General features: G+C 42.5%; 1 protein-coding gene across 1 annotated transcript in view; it reads left to right on the forward strand.

The window, feature by feature from the left end:
* The first annotated feature begins 1,187 nt into the window (after positions 1-1,187).
* The window catches only part of LOC139582906 (polypeptide N-acetylgalactosaminyltransferase 14-like), a 123,134-nt gene continuing 105,133 nt past the window's right edge, over positions 1,188-19,188 (forward strand). Inside the window, exon 1 of the mRNA XM_071413351.1 lies at positions 1,188-1,513. Coding sequence (XP_071269452.1) covers positions 1,382-1,513 — 132 coding nt within the window. The 5' untranslated portion in view covers positions 1,188-1,381. The remainder of the gene's footprint in view (positions 1,514-19,188) is intronic.

Consider the following 19,188-nt stretch of genomic DNA (forward strand, 5'->3'; position numbering starts at 1 on the left):
GGGCAGAGGCCATAGCATGACATCTATCCTGTCCCTTACAGTCTATTCTACATACCAGTATGACACCTGCTGGACAACATTTAAGCATACAATAGTTGATGGTTTATGGATTATTCGACGCCCGACCACCACTAGATGGTGCAACAAGACAATACTTTTTTGATCCGTTTCCTATTTTTTTAAGGTCTATACATTCAGCCTAGAAGTAAATCGAAGTGAGATTAGTCAATATCAAAAGTACAGCACAATATATAGGATGAATTTGGGAATTGTCAATAAAGATATTTTCTATTCTAATCTATTTGTTATTTTTTGTCACCAGACCTAGTCCCACCTGTTCAATGGTCACTGCAACTAGCTCTCACAGGCTCACGTCAGAATTAGACATTCATCCATGTTTCTCAAACATAACATTGCAAAGTTGTTGCAAATGTCACATTTCGAAGTGTTTCAGGTTAAGTTCATGCACTACCTCAGAATTTGTAAGGTTAGGGTTAAGTATAGGTATTAATTCCGAAATCTTAAGGTTAGGCAATAACCCCAAATTGTAAACGTATGGGTTAAAATTTGGTATTAACTCAGAATTGTTAAGGTTAGGGTTAAATTAGGCATTAATTCCGAAATCTTAAGGTTAGCCAATAACTCCAAATGGTTAACGTAAGGGTTAAGATTTGGGATACGCTTAAAACTAAAAACGACTTTCTATTGCTGGATCTGAATTTACAACTTTGGAATCAGATGTTGCCACCGGTCCACCATCCACATCCACAATAACCTAGCAAAACCGAAACCTACTTGAAGGTAACCTCGCTCACTGTTACCCCTAGTGGCCGGTTTCCACATCGTCTCCCGATATCCTCAGACATTGATAAACGTCGAATACTGGCACGGGTGACCTAGCTGGGTCACCAGTATTAAAATACCCCATAACTCTGTAAAGAAAACTTGAGATGAATTAGGCTGCATGGTTGATTATAGACGATATCCATTACTGCATACATACATTGCAAGTACAATAGACTACAGAACCTTGTACATTATGATTTACACGGTAGGTGGTGCTAAACCCATTCGATTTTATAGGTACCCCCAACCGGCTGATTTTTATCTAGCTGGACGGCTTCCAGTGTAGTACTTCGTAGCTCCAGCGAGTCATCGCTGTGTAACAGCCTACTACCAGTCCCGTCATAGACAATCTCGCAACCAGGGCATGAGTCTGGAGCGAGCGTGCAGCGCTCGAGAAGAGAACCAGAGAATGTGAGAGCAGCGCGCAAAACCACTTCTCCACAACCGACTTTCATAGAATTCCTAGAAATGTGCTTCTCGTAGATTGCCCAGCGCCAATAAAGGGGCGATATCTGCTCCAGTAACTCATAGGAAAATGAAACGCCTTTCCCGAAAGCTCACTTTGGCATTGGTGGTGCTTTGTTGGATTGCTGCACTACTGTATTTGATACTCTTAAGTAGGCAGAAAGTATCGGACCTGGGGACTAAAGATGCACAGTACGGAAAGGTAAGCAACACTATCAGTTCTTATCCGATATTCATCTTATCTATATCACACTTCCTATGCATTTAGCAGTTGTGTAGTCTAAACTTGTACCAATATACAGAAGAGTGCTAGGTGCGCGCAGGTAATGCGTGTTTCTAGGAAAATATTTATTGAGGTTTGAGAGGGTGTCAGAATTTCCACGGAGCTATATACAGACAGATTGTATCACGGCTCCCTCTCTACATTGCTTTCTAGAAGTTTGCAGACTACATACAACCAGTTTTTCCTAACTTTTTTTATTCAGGATCGAATGAATTTGTGTGCATACATTATCTATTGCAAAGTGCAGTTTCAAGTGGTTAAAAGTTTCAAGTTTCAGGTTTTAATGTCACATCCACAAGTACAGTGAAATGCCTTTCTTGCAAGCTCTAAACTCCAAAATGCAGCAATCAATAGCAATGTAAAACTAAAAATAACATTGCGTTGAACAAAAACACACAATAAATAAAAATAAGATATAAGAAGAACACGAGAAAGTAAGTAAGCATACTATATACAGGGTCAGTCAGTTCCAGTATCATAAAGTATGTACAATGTGCAGGGATACTGGAGTGATAGCGGTAGATATGTATAGGGGCGTGTGTGACTAGGCATCAGGATATATAATCATGTGTTTATAAGCAGTTTATTGATGTTTAGATGAGCTTTCTGTACATTCCAAAGTGAAAAGAAGATACAGTTGTAAGTAATCATATAATATATTACTGAATAAACATCTGATAGCCTATGAAATGCATCTTGCACAAAGAACAGTCAGAGGCTCACTAAATTGTCATGAACAAAAGTGCCACTATGTTCAGTGTAGGCTACTACATCATTTATTAAACACTGATATATGAATTCCTATATGAATTCCTCAAATACATGAATTTCTCAATTCCTCAATCTGTTGTTAACATCATTTAAACTGTATCCATGAATTTCTGCCTATTGACCCTGTATAGCCACCTGGTCTAGCTGTTCTGTACTTGTGTCTGAAAACCAGCATTATCAGTCAATAGGTTCAGTCATTGACTTGTAATAGCTGGTCCCTGTGTGAAAATACATTTTTAATGAACTGAAGGACATCATGTGATGGAGTAATACTGTCTACCTTTACCAAGACAGTCAGACTGGGGCAATTATAGCCATCAAAGATGTAACCTTTTTACAGCCGACACATTTCTATGCTTTTATTACTCCTATTTTGTAAAGGCAGCTTTAATGAAACCATTGCCACTTTCCCCCCTGAAGTATAACTTGTTTTGTGCGGTGCAGAAGACAGATTTTATCATATTTTGTGGTCCAGTTATTATGGTATATCTGGGGGTTTTCAAAAGCTTACTGCTAACGGCAAATGAGGAAGTGAGTGCTTTTCAGTGTGGGAGCTGAATGGTGGAATTACACTTGTGATGTAGGCACTCGTCTGGATTGATTGATTCAGTTTCAAAATGGTACACACCAAAATCAATGGTGTACATTTAACTCGGAAAGTGTTAAATGTACACTGTTTTCAGTGAACGTATGATTCCCACTGTACTGGTTTTAAAATAACACTTTTGAAAGTGTTAAAGATTTAACTCTGTTGCAGTGTTCTCCATTTAACTCGGAAAGTGTCAAATGTACACTATTTACAGGTAACACATGACTCCCACTGAACTGGTTTTAAAATAACACTTTTGAAAGTTTTAAAGATTTAACTCTGTTGCAGTGTTCCCCATTCAACTGTTAAAGTGTTCCAATGAACTTGATTATAGTGTTTGCATAGTTCTACTGTAGAGTAATATGCAGCACCTTCAGTGTAAAACATAACACTTGATTTAGAGTAGACGTGACTCACTTTGCTTAGTGCTCACGCTGCTTAGTGTAAGAAATTATCACCTGTAGTGTTACACTAAATTGTTTTTGGGTGTTGTTGTAACACTGAATGGTGTAAAGCAAATGTACCAAACTAATTTCATCGAGGGCTAAGTGTGTGTGGGTTTTCACTCCTTCCTTATACTTGATTGATGAATTAAGGTCACTCATTAGTAAGGAACTCCCCTCACCTGGTTGTCTAGGTCTTAATTGAAAGGAAAAAACTAAAACCAGCAGACACTAGGCCCTCCATGGAATGAGTTTGAGACCCCTGGGGTAAAGCCCAATTTGCATATTACCCAGGGCGCCTTTTTTTGTTTGAGTGAATTGTAGAGTTACCACACATGACTGTATTTGTTAGTGACAGAGATGTGGTTATCAAATTCTTTCCTTATTTTATTATTTACAAAACATAAACATACAAACGCACAGAAATATCCACAACACCACCCCTGCCCATATCCACCTGCTCATACCCCCATCTTCAGCGCCTGCATCACTCTCCGCCACATGGCCTCAAACTGCACCACTTAGTTTCTCATCATCGCCCACACACTTTCAGCATTTAGATAATAAAGCATTTGACCCTTCCATTGTGTTAACGATAGAGGATTGGTTGATTTCCAGTTTTTAAGTATAGCCTTTTTTCAAAATGATTGACGAGAAAAGTATCGTCCAACCCATCGGGGTATCTCACTGCACCCTCATATGCCATGTCTTGAAATATGCAGACAGATGGATTAAAAGTACATTTAAATTGTAATACTTCGGACAGCCAACTTTCTAACTCCACCCATAACATTTGGAGTTTATAGCATTCCCAAAAGGCATGGATTATTGAGTCATTGTTAGTTTACACATAAGACATGACTCTGCCATTGTGCTGTAGATTTTGTGAATTTTGTCACTTGTGTAATAAATTCTATACATTCGTATATACTGGATTAAGCGTCCATTTTCGTTTAACTGTCATTTATTTAGTTATGTTCCAACATTCCCTTCATCGGGGCTCCCGAGTGGCACAGCAGTCTAAGGCACTGCATCTCAGTGCTAGAGGCATCACTACAGACCCTGGTTTGATTCTGGGCTGTATGCCAACCGGCTGTGATCGGGAGTCCCATAAGGCGGTGCACAATTGGCCCAGCGTCGTTCGGGTTAGGGGAGGGTTTGGCCGGGGTAGGCCGTCATTGTAAAATAAGATTTTTTTCTTAACTGACTTGCCTAGTTATATAAAGGTTAAATAAAAATATTGTACCAATATCAGTTATTTTTATGTCTTGGTTCCAATAGTTTATACTTTTTTAAAAGAGATTGTCAGTTGGATAGGGTCTCTACAAGGTTTTTTATATCTTACCTATCATATGAATATCCTTGACTAACTCAAATAGGATTCCCTCAAGTTTGCTAATGTGTCCAAAAGATTTCAAATAGAACGTTCTTTCCTTTTAAAGGCCTGTGGCTTTCACCAACGGAGTACCTAGGCGAATGCTATTATTAAAATGTAACTCTATGACAATACAATACATATATCATAAGGCCTTACTTCAATGGCCTAATTTTAACCTAACACAGTGGTGTTAAGAAACTCCTGGTTTACAGGCCACATCAAGCCTGCAAGTCACATTATGCTGGTGTCACGCCCTGACCTTAGAGATCCTTTTTATGTCTATATTTTGTTTTGGTCAGGGCGTGAGTTGGGGTGGGCATTCTATGTTGTGTGTTCTATGTTTTCTATTTCTGTGTGTTTGGCCTGGTGTGGTTCTCAATCAGAGGCAGCTGTCTATCATTGTCTCTGATTGAGTACCATACTTAGGTAGCCTCTCCCACCTGTGTTTTGTGGGTAGTTGTTTTCTGTTTTGTGTTGCTGCACCTGACAGGACTGTTTCGTTCATTCTCTTTGTTATTTTGTTTAGTGTTCTGTTTTAATAAATTAACATGAACACTTACCACGCTGCGCTTTGGTCCGATGATTCCTCATCTTCAGACGACGAACGTGACAGCTGGCTTGCAAAGTGATGTTTAATTCCTATTGGAATCCAAACACTGTTAGGATATCCAACAGTTGGAATTTATATTCACCCACACCCTGCATTCAGAATGACTGTCAGGGTTTAAGAAATGTGTTAAGAAGACTGCCTAAACCATTTAAACTGGAACAACCATTTCAGTAACGGTGCAATTAATCTAACTAATTGATTGGATTAGTTTTGAAACATTTGTTATGTATCTATGTGTATCATAAGATTAATCAATCAATCAATATACAAGCAAAAACACAGATATTAAAAACAATCCCCCAAAAATATACCTGAAGTAGAGCATGCTGAAAACTATAACAATGATTGGTTTGGTTTTGATGGAACTGTTTAACTCTCTAAAGTATAGATTTACTTGACTGTTAATTTCACTCTTACAAAGCGAATTTAACTCTGGAATCAACACCAGAAATGTTACACTGAAAAATAAACACTGGCCAATTGAAGGGCCTCTATCAACTGAATACGTTTTAGTCTGAGATGGTGTTTGTGTTTCTGGAGTAAAGTTTCAAGTTGGAATGTTCATGCTGATGAGTTTCAACTTTGGGTAAAACATTGAAATAAATCAAAAATATTTTCAAGAAGCTGAGTTATGGGTTGAAGACCTGTAAGAAATTATTTGTAGAGTAAGCAGACCAGAAAAATGGGAAGTCTGTGGGAAATGCTGCTGCACAGATAATAAAACATACATTGTGGGTATCTGTCATTCAAATGCAAATGCAATATTCCCACTCAGTGTACTCTCACCACGTAGTTTATTTTTGTATTACATTTTTTCAGGGGGTAGATCAGCGTTAATACTGCAGATAGAGTGTGGCTTCCATCAATGTAATTGTCTGTATCATTTCCAATCCCCCATATATATTTTTTGTAAATACACAGTACCAGTCAAAAGTTTGGACACACCTACTTATTCCAGGGTTTTTCTTTCTTTTTACTATTTTCTACATTGCAGAATAATAGAAAACATCAAAACTAGGAAATAACACATATGAAATCATGTAATAACCAATAACTAAATAAATCAAAATATATTTATATTTGAGATTCTTCAAAGCAGCCACCCTTTTCCTTGATGACAGCTTTAAACACTCTTGGCATTCTCTGAACCAGCTTCATGAGGAATGCTTTTCCAACCTTCTTGAAGGAGTCCCCACATATGCTGAGCACTTGTTGGCTGCTTTTCCTTCACTCTGAAGTCCAACTCATCCCAATTGGGTTTTGGAGGCCAGGTCATCTGACACAGCACTCCATCACTCTCCTTCTTGATCAAATAGCCCTCACACAGCCTGGAGGTGTTATGGGTCATTGTTCTGTTGAAAAACAAATAATAGTCCCACTAAGCGCAAACCAGATGGGATGGCGTATCGCTGCAGAATGCTGTGGTAGCCATGCTGGTTACGTGTGCCTTGAATTCTAAATAAATCACTGACAGTGTCACCAGCAAAGCACCATCACACCTTCTCCATGCTTCACGGTGGGAACCATACATGTGGAGATCATCCATTCACCTACTCTGCATCTCACAAAGACATGGCGGTTGAGATGTGTCTGTTACTTGAACTCTGTGAAGCATTTATTTGGGCTGCAATTTCTGAGGCTGGTAACTCTAAGGAACTTATCCTCTGCAGCAGAGGTAACTCTGGGTCTTCCTTTCCTGTGGCTGTCATCATGAGAGCCAGTTTCATCATAGCGCGTGATGGTTTTTGAGACTGTACTTGAAGAAACTTTCAAAGTTCTTGAAATGTTCCATATTGACTTACCTTCATGTCTTAAAGTAATGATGGACTGTCGTTTCTCCTTGCTTATTTGAGCTGTTCTTGCCATAATACGGACTTGGTCTTTTACCGAACAGGGCTATCTTCTGTATACCACCCCTAGGTTGTTAACACAACTATTTGGCTCAAACTGTAAGGGAGTGCGTAACTGGCGGCAGGGAAGTCAGGTGCAGGAGAGCAAAACTGGGTAATCAACGTTTTATTCATAAAACCACCAGAAACCAGAACAATAAACAAATGGGTACAAAACCCGTCGCGCACCAGAGAAAACGTGCACATGCACTAACAATAAACAATTCCACACAAAGACATGAGGGGAACAGAGGGTTAAATACACAACATGTAATGAGGGATATTAAGACCAGGTGTGTGAGAAGACAAGACAAAACAAATGGAAAATGAAAAGTGGATCAATGATTGCTAGAAGACCGGCGACGCCGCCCGAACAAGGAGAGGAACCGACTTCGGCGAAAGTCGTGACACAAACACATTAAAAAGGAAAGAAATTCCATAAATGAACTTTTAACATGGCACACCTGTTAATTGCAATGCATTTCAGGTGACTACCTCATGAAGCTGGTTTGAGAGAATGCCAAAGTGTGTCCAAAGCTGTCATCAAGGCAAAGGTTGGCTACTTTGTAGAATCTCAAATATAAAATGTACATTTACATTTACATTTAAGTCATTTAGCAGACGCTCTTATCCAGAGCGACTTACAAATTGGTGCATTCACCTAATGACATCCAGTGGAACAGCCACTTTACAATAGTGCATCTAAATCTTTTAAGGGGGGGGGGGGCAGAAGGATTGCTTTATCCTAGGTATTCCTTGAAGAGGTGGGGTTTCAGGTGTCTCCGGAAGGTGGTGATTGACTCCGCTGTCCTGGCGTCGTGAGGGAGTTTGTTCCACCATTGGGGTGCCAGAGCAGCGAACAGTTTTGACTGGGCTGAGCGGGAACTGTACTTCCTCAGTGGTAGGGAGGCGAGCAGGCCAGAGGTGGATGAACGCAGAGCCCTTGTTTGGGTGTAGGGCCTGATCAGAGCCTGAAGGTACTGAGGTGCCGTTCCCCTCACAGCTCCGTAGGCAAGCACCATGGTCTTGTAGCGGATGCGAGCTTCAACTGGAAGCCAGTGGAGAGAGCGGAGGAGCGGGGTGACGTGAGAGAACTTGGGAAGGTTGAACACCAGACGGGCTGCGGCGTTCTGGATGAGTTGTAGGGGTTTGATGGCACAGGCAGGGAGCCCAGCCAACAGCGAGTTGCAGTAATCCAGACGGGAGATGACAAGTGCCTGGATTAGGACCTGCGCCGCTTCCTGTGTGAGGCAGGGTCGTACTCTGCGGATGTTGTAGAGCATGAACCTACAGGAACGGGCCACCGCCTTGATGTTAGTTAAGAACGACAGGGTGTTGTCCAGGATCACGCCAAGGTTCTTAGCGCTCTGGGAGGAGGACACAATGGAGTTGTCAACCGTGATGGCGAGATCATGGAACGGGCAGTCCTTCCCCGGGAGGAAGAGCAGCTCCGTCTTGCCGAGGTTCAGCTTGAGGTGGTGATCCGTCATCCACACTGATATGTCTGCCAGACATGCAGAGATGCGATTCGCCACCTGGTCATCAGAAGGGGGAAAGGAGAAGATTAATTGTGTGTCGTCTGCATAGCAGTGATAGGAGAGACCATGTGAGGTTATGACAGAGCCAAGTGACTTGGTGTATAGCGAGAATAGGAGAGGGCCTAGAACAGAGCCCTGGGGGACACCAGTGGTGAGAGCGCGTGGTGAGGAGACAGATTCTCGCCACGCCACCTGGTAGGAGCGACCTGTCAGGTAGGACGCAATCCAAGCGTGGGCCGCGCCGGAGATGCCCAACTCGGAGAGGGTGGAGAGGAGGATCTGATGGTTCACAGTATCGAAGGCAGCCGATAGGTCTAGAAGGATGAGAGCAGAGGAGAGAGAGTTAGCTTTAGCAGTGCGGAGCGCCTCCGTGATACAGAGAAGAGCAGTCTCAGTTGAGTGACTAGTCTTGAAACCTGACTGATTTTGATCAAGAAGGTCATTCTGAGAGAGATAGCAGGAGAGCTGGCCAAGGACGGCACGTTCAAGAGTTTTGGAGAGAAAAGAAAGAAGGGATACTGGTCTGTAGTTGTTGACATCGGAGGGATCGAGTGTAGGTTTTTTCAGAAGGGGTGCAACTCTCGCTCTCTTGAAGACGGAAGGGACGTAGCCAGCGGTCAAGGATGAGTTGATGAGCGAGGTGAGGTAAGGGAGAAGGTCTCCGGAAATGGTCTGGAGAAGAGAGGAGGGGATAGGGTCAAGCGGGCAGGTTGTTGGGCGGCCGGCCGTCACAAGACGCGAGATTTCATCTGGAGAGAGAGGGGAGAAAGAGGTCAAAGCACAGGGTAGGGCAGTGTGAGCAGAACCAGCGGTGTCGTTTGACTTAGCAAACGAGGATCGGATGTCGTCGACCTTCTTTTCAAAATGGTTGACGAAGTCGTCTGCAGAGAGGGAGGAGGGGGGGGAGGGGGAGGAGGATTCAGGAGGGAGGAGAAGGTGGCAAAGAGCTTCCTAGGGTTAGAGGCAGATGCTTGGAATTTAGAGTGGTAGAAAGTGGCTTTAGCAGCAGAGACAGAAGAGGAAAATGTAGAGAGGAGGGAGTGAAAGGATGCCAGGTCCGCAGGGAGGCGAGTTTTCCTCCATTTCCGCTCGGCTGCCCGGAGCCCTGTTCTGTGAGCTCGCAATGAGTCGTCGAGCCACGGAGCGGGAGGGGAGGACCGAGCCGGCCTGGAGGATAGGGGACATAGAGAGTCAAAGGATGCAGAAAGGGAGGAGAGGAGGGTTGAGGAGGCAGAATCAGGAGATAGGTTGGAGAAGGTTTGGGCAGAGGGAAGAGATGATAGGATGGAAGAGGAGAGAGTAGCGGGGGAGAGAGAGCGAAGGTTGGGACGGCGCGATACCATCCGAGTAGGGGCAGTGTGGGAAGTGTTGGATGAGAGCGAGAGGGAAAAGGATACAAGGTAGTGGTCGGAGACTTGGAGGGGAGTTGCAATGAGGTTAGTGGAAGAACAGCATCTAGTAAAGATGAGGTCAAGCGTATTGCCTGCCTTGTGAGTAGGGGGGGAAGGTGAGAGGGTGAGGTCAAAAGAGGAGAGGAGTGGAAAGAAGGAGGCAGAGAGGAATGAGTCAAAGGTAGACATGGGGAGGTTAAAGTCACCCAGAACTGTGAGAGGTGAGCCGTCCTCAGGAAAGGAGCTTATCAAGGCATCAAGCTCATTGATGAACTCTCCAAGGGAACCTGGAGGGCGATAAATGATAAGGATGTTAAGCTTGAAAGGGCTGGTAACTGTGACAGCATGGAATTCAAAGGAGGCGATAGACAGATGGGTAAGGGGAGAAAGAGAGAATGACCACTTGGGAGAGATGAGGATCCCGGTGCCACCACCCCGCTGACCAGAAGCTCTCGGGGTGTGCGAGAACACGTGGGCAGACGAAGAGAGAGCAGTAGGAGTAGCAGTGTTATCTGTGGTGAGCCATGTTTCCGTCAGTGCCAAGAAGTCGAGGGACTGGAGGGACGCATAGGCTGAGATGAGCTCTGCCTTGTTGGCCGCGGATCGGCAGTTCCAGAGGCTACCGGAGACCTGGAACTCCACGTGGGTCGTGCGGGCTGGGACCACCAGGTTAGGGTGGGCGCGGCCACGCGGTGTGAAGCGTTTGTATGGTCTGTGCAGAGAGGAGAGAACAGGGATAGACAGACACATAGTTGACAGGCTACAGAAGAGGCTACGCTAAAGCAAAGGAGATTAGAATGACAAGTGGGCTACACGACTCGAATGTTCAGAAAGTTAAGCTTACGTTGCAAAAAAAATAAATAAAATAAAAGATCTAATTGACTAAAATGATATAGTACTGCTGGCTGGTGAAGTAGCCTGGCTAGCAGTGGCTGCGTTGTTGAAAGTGAAGCTGGCTAGGTGACCTCGACAATTTCTCTAAATTTCTCTAAACTACACAATTATCATGGATACAAGGACAGCAAAGACAACTAGCTAACACTACGCTAATCAAGTCGTTCCGTTGTAATGTAAGTTTCTACAGTGCTGCTATTCGGTAGAAGTTGGCTAGCTAGCAGTGTTAGCTAGCAGTGTTGGCTAGGTAGGAGGACGGCAGCGCGGCAGGCGAAAATAGCTGGCTAGCTAACCGATAATTACTCAAAGCTACACAATTATCTTAGATACAAAGATAGCAAAGAAAACTATGTAGCTAGCTAACACTACACAAATCAAGTCGTTCCGTTGTAATGTAATCGTTTCTACAGTGCTGCTAATCGGTGGCTAGTGTATTTTGATTTGTTTATCACCTTTTTGGTTACTACATGATTCCATATGTGTTATTTCATAGTTTTGATGTTTTCACTAATATTCTACAATGTAGAAAATAGTAAAAATAAAGGAAAACTCTTGAATGAGTAGCTGTGTCCAAACTTTTGACTGGTACTGTATATATAAAATCTATATTAAAAAAATATATTTTCATTTATTATTTTCCCGTAACCCTACTACCCCTCCCCTAATTGGAGTAAACTAATGGACAACAACACTTAGACTTCTACTTCCAGCTTATACATACTATATACATTTTAGAGACACAGTATATTTTACAATAGCTATCTTTTGTTTGTTTTTAGTCCCATCCTTCAGCTACCCTAAACCCCTCCCATCTATCTCAGAAGACCATTGTAGGTTTGTTTACCTAGCTGCTTTGTGAACAATAAAAGCTGCAGACTGCCTAAGGATATCTATAGCAGAGCATGGATTCATCCTTCCTTTGAAGAACACAGCAGTTTCTCTTCCCCCTCAAGCACTGTCTTTTGGGGGTCTTTGAGCTATTCCTGATGCAGATTTTTCAACTCCAGATTGGGAGCTGTTCGCCAGAGGAAGCTTGTGCAGCACGAAGCACAGATCCCATAGGGGATCTCGCTCAGTCTTTTCATCCCCAACGATATACTTTTTCTCTGAATCAGTTGTCTGCCGCTAGGCTTTTATTATGCATTTTACTTCTTTTGTGTGGCATTTCAGCAGCACACTTTTCTGAAGCTTAAGTTTGTACGGTGCTTGGCATGTGGTTGAGACTCGCCTGGAGCTGTGTGTGGGGAATGTAACTACTATGTAACCTTAGGATAATTGGGTCATTATTATGTCTTTAAGTTGTACTGTAAACTTAAATGACTCGTAGGCTGTATAGCACACAATGATTGTTTTCAGGAGAACAATTCTCATAGACCTGCGTGTGTTTTTCTTAGCCATACTGGGTTCTTCTGTTTTTCCCTCTATGCCATAAAATAACCTTACCTTACCTACCTTACATTCCTCCAGCTCTCAACAACTGTGTTATTTTTCATGTCATGTCTGTTCCCAATGTAACTCTCTCCTGGTGAACAAACAAGATAGATGTTCCAATCACTGTGTTCAACTTTTGTATCACAGTGCCAATGACTCCTAAATGCTCTAGTTCACATTATTGGAATTACACATTTCTACCTCGTATGAAATTGAATTTTTGTTATTTTTCCCATTGCTAATAGAGCAACGAGGGAGAAATAAAATGAGTTCTGAGGATAAAAATGACTGAAGCTGGGAATGAATATGTTTTACATGTAAGGATTGCTGCACCACATCTTCAGGATTGGTACAGTAGGTGTTATAGGAATGTGCTAGGATTACTGTGGATGGAGTCAAACTATGTCATATTGAGTCATCTTGAAGGGAGAGAGTGTTTGTGGTTATACAGTAGCCATAGAAAGGAGGCACTATTTGTTTAAACACGTGTTTGTATAAAGACAGAGCTTGTCTTGTGTCTGAGCATCATGTTGGGCCGAAACATATTACATGATGGCTGTCCTTGTGCACAAGGTCTTTCATTTTCTCTGACGTTGTATTTGCACAGTAAGTGTAAAAAGTGAGTGTTATTGTAAGCCTTAGGCAAGCAGGATGGGATCTACTGAAGGAACTATGAAAACACTTAAACGCTTAGCAAAATATGCAGTGTCCTTTTTATTATTTACTCTCAACGTGTTACCCAAAACCCATCTCCTGTTAAAGAGAAAAACAGTAGCACGCCTCATTTAATATGTGTTAATCATTTTGCTATTCCCAGTTTGATATTGAAAGAAATTGCCTTAGCAGAGGCTGTTAGACTGTTACTCTTAGCTAAGTGCTGTGATAGGGCTGTTTTGCAGTGATTACCATGCCCTGAGGAGTTATTCCCCCTATTATGAGGAGCAGATCAATAAATCATACCATCCTCACACACACACACACACACACACACACACACACACACACACACACACACACACACACACACACACACACACACACACACACACACACACACACACACACACACACACACACACACACACACACACACACACACACACACACACACACACACACACACACACACACACACACACACACACACACACACACACACACACACACATTGCTTGCTTGATAATAACTTTCCCACCCATATAGCATTGTAATGGCACAACAACACACTGCTGCTGCTGAAATGCTGAAACATTCAAACAGGGCTGATGGGATTCTGTCTAGACTATGTAAAAATTATATACATTTATTCTAAATGGGCTGTCAGTTGTAACCAATGTGTTTTTCGCTCTCCCTAGAAAATGTCCGCTTTTGCTGCACATTTGTAATTTTCACCTTTATCTCCCAAGGATGAAGGCATCAATCTTATTTAGTCAGTGCTGCTAGAGCTATTTCTCAATGCGCTAGACAGAGCGAGGGATGTTCTAAAGACAGAATAGTGACAAAGAGCAAATAAAACCATTTAGAGAAGAGAACGTACCACCTTCTTTTTGTTTGAAGTCATTTATGTGAAAGAGTCTGATTTCAACCGGAGTCAGTGAGGAAGATGTTGACAGTGGAGAGGGATCACACACCTAAGTGAAAGGAATAAACTAACTTGTCACGTTTGGTATTTCCCTGAGAAATTGGGGCCGTTAAGAGGATGGCTTTAGAGCTGAGAATCTGCAGTGTTCGCTGTTACACATTGAGCTTTCATAGTGTGTCTGAGAGCAGAGTTACATCAGAGATGATTCATGTAGATGGACATGAATCAAACCTGAGACTAAAGCTAAGAGAGAATGAAAAATGAAATCCACCTTCAGGGGTTGTTGTTGTTTGGTTGATGATTAAGAATGTATATATACAGTATATAGCCATGTAATAAAATTATAGTATATTGCATCTCTCTTGTATAGAGGAAAAAGTGTTAACAATTGAATTTACTTTTGTGTGATCAACAGTTTTTTTTCCCAGAGTGAAAGAATATGGATATTTCTTCTAACTTTATGAAAGCCCAGCAGATTTCTCTCAACCCAGGCTCAGCTCAAACACAGCCTGAATCTGAGGTTATAATGAAAAGGAGGCACACAAAGTCTATACACCTTGATGCCTGGGTGCTGGCACATTTGTGTGAATTTAGTTAATATGGGGGCTATTCAGCTTATTGCCTTTCAGACAATTTCTCTCCCAGCTACCAAAATAACACTCAGAGACCTGTGTCCGGCGAGGAAGCGCCCCAGTTATTAGTTTTTCGGTCTGTTGCCCGCAGCCGCTTTGATAATCTCCCCACTGATGTTCTTCTGAAGCCTGCTGGAAGGGGGTGGGGGGGGGGGGGCACCTGGCATTTTCTGTTGCTTTATTGTTCCCCCAGCTTGAAAGACATGCTCTATAATTCAATTTGGAGCCCGGGATGCAGTGGCAGCACAGGCATCAACAGGAAGAGAATTTCTACCATAGAAACCTTGATGCGCTTTTATTGTTTTTTCTATTTCTTGACCTTAGTTAAGGAGAACATGTTGCATGGCTCTCAGATATTCAGCCATGTTTGCAATGTCAAACATATTCGGTGATAAAATTGAAGAACAGCAGTTGAGGGGGTTGGGGGCTTGATAAAAAAGCCCTGAATAGATTTTCTAAACTTAACAAAATTAGATTCAAGTAGCCTCTTAGGTGCTTAGTTGAAACACAGCACAGGGACCATTATATACTGTACATCCTGCCCTGGAGTGGAGTCACCCACAGGGTTACCAGTTAGAAATCACTCACATAGTATGGTATTTCTGTAAGAAATCTGCACTCCATACATCCAATTTCCATTTCCATTCATTTCAAGTGGACCACATGCAGCAGCCAATCATGGCAAAGTCAACAAGTGGTCAACCAGAACACAGAACTTTAGTAGGCCTGCTAAACCCCAGTGCCTCAGTGATCAAAAGAGGCAAGAGTCAAACTCTCTGACAAACACATTTGGTGTGTTTATGCTGGTTAAAAAATGGAGAGGTTGCTTTCTCCAGACGCCAAATGCAGAAAAGCAAAAAGGGAATCAAAGTGAATATTTAATACAAGCATCAGCCGGCTCAGCTTTCATACAGTATGGTTTAGATGCGATTTATCAAAATCCGTTCCAGTGCTGTGTACCTCAAACGCGGTTGTTGATTTTTTTTTTCTCCACTTACATTTACATTTAAGTCATTTAGCAGACGCTCTTATCCAGAGCGACTTACAAATTGGTGCATTCACCTTATGATATCCAGTGGAACAACCACTTTACAATAGTGCATCTAACTCTTTTAAGGGGGGGGGGGTTAGAAGGATTACTTTATCCTATCCTAGGTATTCCTTAAAGAGGTGGGGTTTCAGGTGTCTCCGGAAGGTGGTGATTGACTCCGCTGACCTGGCGTCGTGAGGGAGTTTGTTCCACCATTGGGGTGCCAGAGCAGCGAACAGTTTTGACTGGGCTGAGCGGGAACTGTACTTCCTCAGAGGTAGGGAGGCGAGCAGGCCAGAGGTGGATGAACGCAGTGCCCTTGTTTGGGTGTAGGGCCTGATCAGAGCCTGAAGGTACGGAGGTGCCGTTCCCCTCACAGCTCCGTAGGCAAGCACCATGGTCTTGTAGCGGATGCGAGCTTCAACTGGAAGCCAGTGGAGAGAGCGGAGGAGCGGGGTGACGTGAGAGAACTTGGGAAAGTTGAACACCAGACGGGCTGCGGCGTTCTGGATGAGTTGTAGGGGTTTAATGGCACAGGCAGGCATCACTTCTTCAGCATGTTGGAACTAGACCCACTTAGTCCCGGAGATACGGGTTTCCACTGCTACAGTGACAAAATTAAATTACAAACGAATGATTCACTTTATACACGCCCATTTGATTTGCATGGGAATTGAGATATGAGACAGAGAGCTATTTATATTATATGTAGGGAACCGTTGGATGTTCAAATGCCATTATGCTTTGGTGCAAGGTATGATGGATATGTGAATATAGCTATATTGTGTGTGCGTCGGCGATAAAAAGCACTTGTCTGTTCCCGGAAAGGAGGCCTGCTCAGGGAGCACTCAAATAGCCTATTTATGTTTGCTTTGATTTATACTTGACCTCCTGCCACATTTAGACATGCTTTTGACACATACAGTTGAAGTCAGAAGTTTACATACACCTTAGCCAAATAGATTTAAACTCAGTTTTTCACAATTCCTGACATTTAATCCTAGTAAAAATTATGTGTCTTAGGTCGGTTAGGATCACCACTTTATTTTAAGAATATGAAATGTCAGAATAATAGTAGAGAGAATGATTGCAAAGCGTAGTCTGGCTTTTTTATGGCGGTTTTGGAGCAGTGGCTTCTTCCTTGCTGAGCGGCCTTTCTTGTTATGTCGATATAGGACTCGTTTTACTGTGGATATAGATACTTTTGTACCTGTTTCCTCCAGCATCTTCACAAGGTCCTTTGCTGTTGTTCTGGGATTGATTTGCACTTTTCGCACCAAAGTACATTCATCATCTGTACAGATGAACGTGGTACCTTCAGGCGTTTGGAAATTGCTCCCAAGGATGAACCAGACTTGTGGAGGTCTACAATTTTTTTTCTGAGGTCTTGGCTGATTTCTTTTGATTTTCCCATGATGTCAAGCAAAGAGGCACTGAGTTTGAAGGTAGGCCTTCAAATACATCCACATGTACACCTCCAATTGACTCAAATTATGTCAATTAGCCTATCAGAAGCTTCTAAAGCCATGACATCATTTTCTGGAATTTTCCAAGCTGTTTAAAGGCACACGTAAACTTCTGACCCACTGGAATTGTGATACAGTGAATTATAAGTGAAATAATCTGTCTGTAAACAATTGTTGGAAAAATGTCCTAACCGACTTGCCAAAACTATAGTTTGTAAACAATACATTTGTGGAGTGGTTGCAAAACGAGTTTTAATGACTCCAACCTAAGTGTATGTAAACTTACGACTTTAACTGTATATGTACACACACACACACACACACACACACACACACACACACACACACACACACACACACACACACACACACACACACACACACACACACACACACACACACACACACACACACACACACACACACACACACACACACACACACACACACAAGCGCAGAAAACAGCACATTCCATGTAACAGCTGCCAGACCAATATCACGTCCTCTTGCTCTCCTCCCACTGCTGCAATGATTCATATGACTGACTGTGTTTTCTCCACCCTGTATAGCGGCAAGCACCATTCCAACATTGACCATTGAAAAAGAGAGAACGCATTAGACAGAGATAGATTGGTGCAACCAGAAAACAATGTAAAAGGTGGTCGTTGTAAAAGTCCCTTTTTTCACTCTTTGTTGATGACTGCTGATTTACTTGATTGTGTTCCGTCCTTTATAAGATAGTCTTGTCACCAGTATTGACACACCCCTGCTCTGCAGTGTTGGGCTAAATAAACACTGACTACAGTAGCACCAAATAAGAAAGGAAGAGAAGGACAACAGAAGTCAAACAAAGTACAAAATATTAGAACAATTCATGATGATGATGCAATGATACCATTTCCATGTATCTTGTTTTTCCGCCTTGAATCAATGTGGCCCTCGACAAGGGCAGGGATAAAGGCAATGACTAGGAGAAGGAGGATTACTTTGGCCTACACTGTATAAATCACAGATACAGATGAGGCTTTCTAGTCACACCGACTGTATGAAAAATCCAATGAATTGTATTTTGTGTTGCGTAAGCAAGATTTGACATTCCAATGCCTCTACCCATACTCCTCTGTGTTTCTCTGTTTACCCTCCAATACAGGGACGAGAACACATCACACAGAAGAACATTTTCCCTCCCTATGAAATCACCTCGGCACACTGTGCTAACCCTGACCTGGAAGTTGAAAAATGAATGGGCTGTCATCAGCAAGAGGGATGTGTTAACATTCTACAGGTCAGGGCTGCCTCTGCCTGTCATAATGACTGACTGTTTCTGTGATACCCGGGGGAACGGAAACTACACCTACATTGGACCAAACACACATCTATAATTTACCCACCATGCACCATGCCCAGGCACTTTGATATATCTCCCTCTCAATTGTTTCAATTCAATTTAAGGGCTTTATTGGCATGGGAAACATATGTTAACATTGCCAAAGTAAGTGAACTAGATAATAAACAAAAGTGAAATCAAAAATCAAAAATCTTATTTAACAGTAAACATAACACTCACAAAAGTTCCAAAAGAATAAAAACATGACAAATCTCTCTCTCTCTCTCTCTCTCTCTCTCTCTCTCTCTCTCTCTCTCTCTCTCTCTCTCTCTCTCTCTCTCTCTCTCTCTCTCTCTCTCTCTCTCTGATGACATCTGAGAAACAACAATGAAGATTGGAGATGATGACACATTATGATTATTATGGTGTAAAGGGCTGAGGCATTAGGCCTAATGTGTGGACCAGTGGGATGATGAATGAGCCTGTCGGTCTCAGGGATAAATTAACCATGCAGCATGTGTGTTATTGGGCTGGAGTGTCCACGCCCTCTTAATGTTATTGGTGTCTGGGCTTCCAGCTCGGCCTTGGCACTGATTTGTACTTTATCATCCGCTGGTTTATGA

This window comes from Salvelinus alpinus, chromosome 8, assembly GCF_045679555.1.
Source record: "Salvelinus alpinus chromosome 8, SLU_Salpinus.1, whole genome shotgun sequence".
NCBI classification, from domain to species: domain Eukaryota; kingdom Metazoa; phylum Chordata; class Actinopteri; order Salmoniformes; family Salmonidae; genus Salvelinus; species Salvelinus alpinus.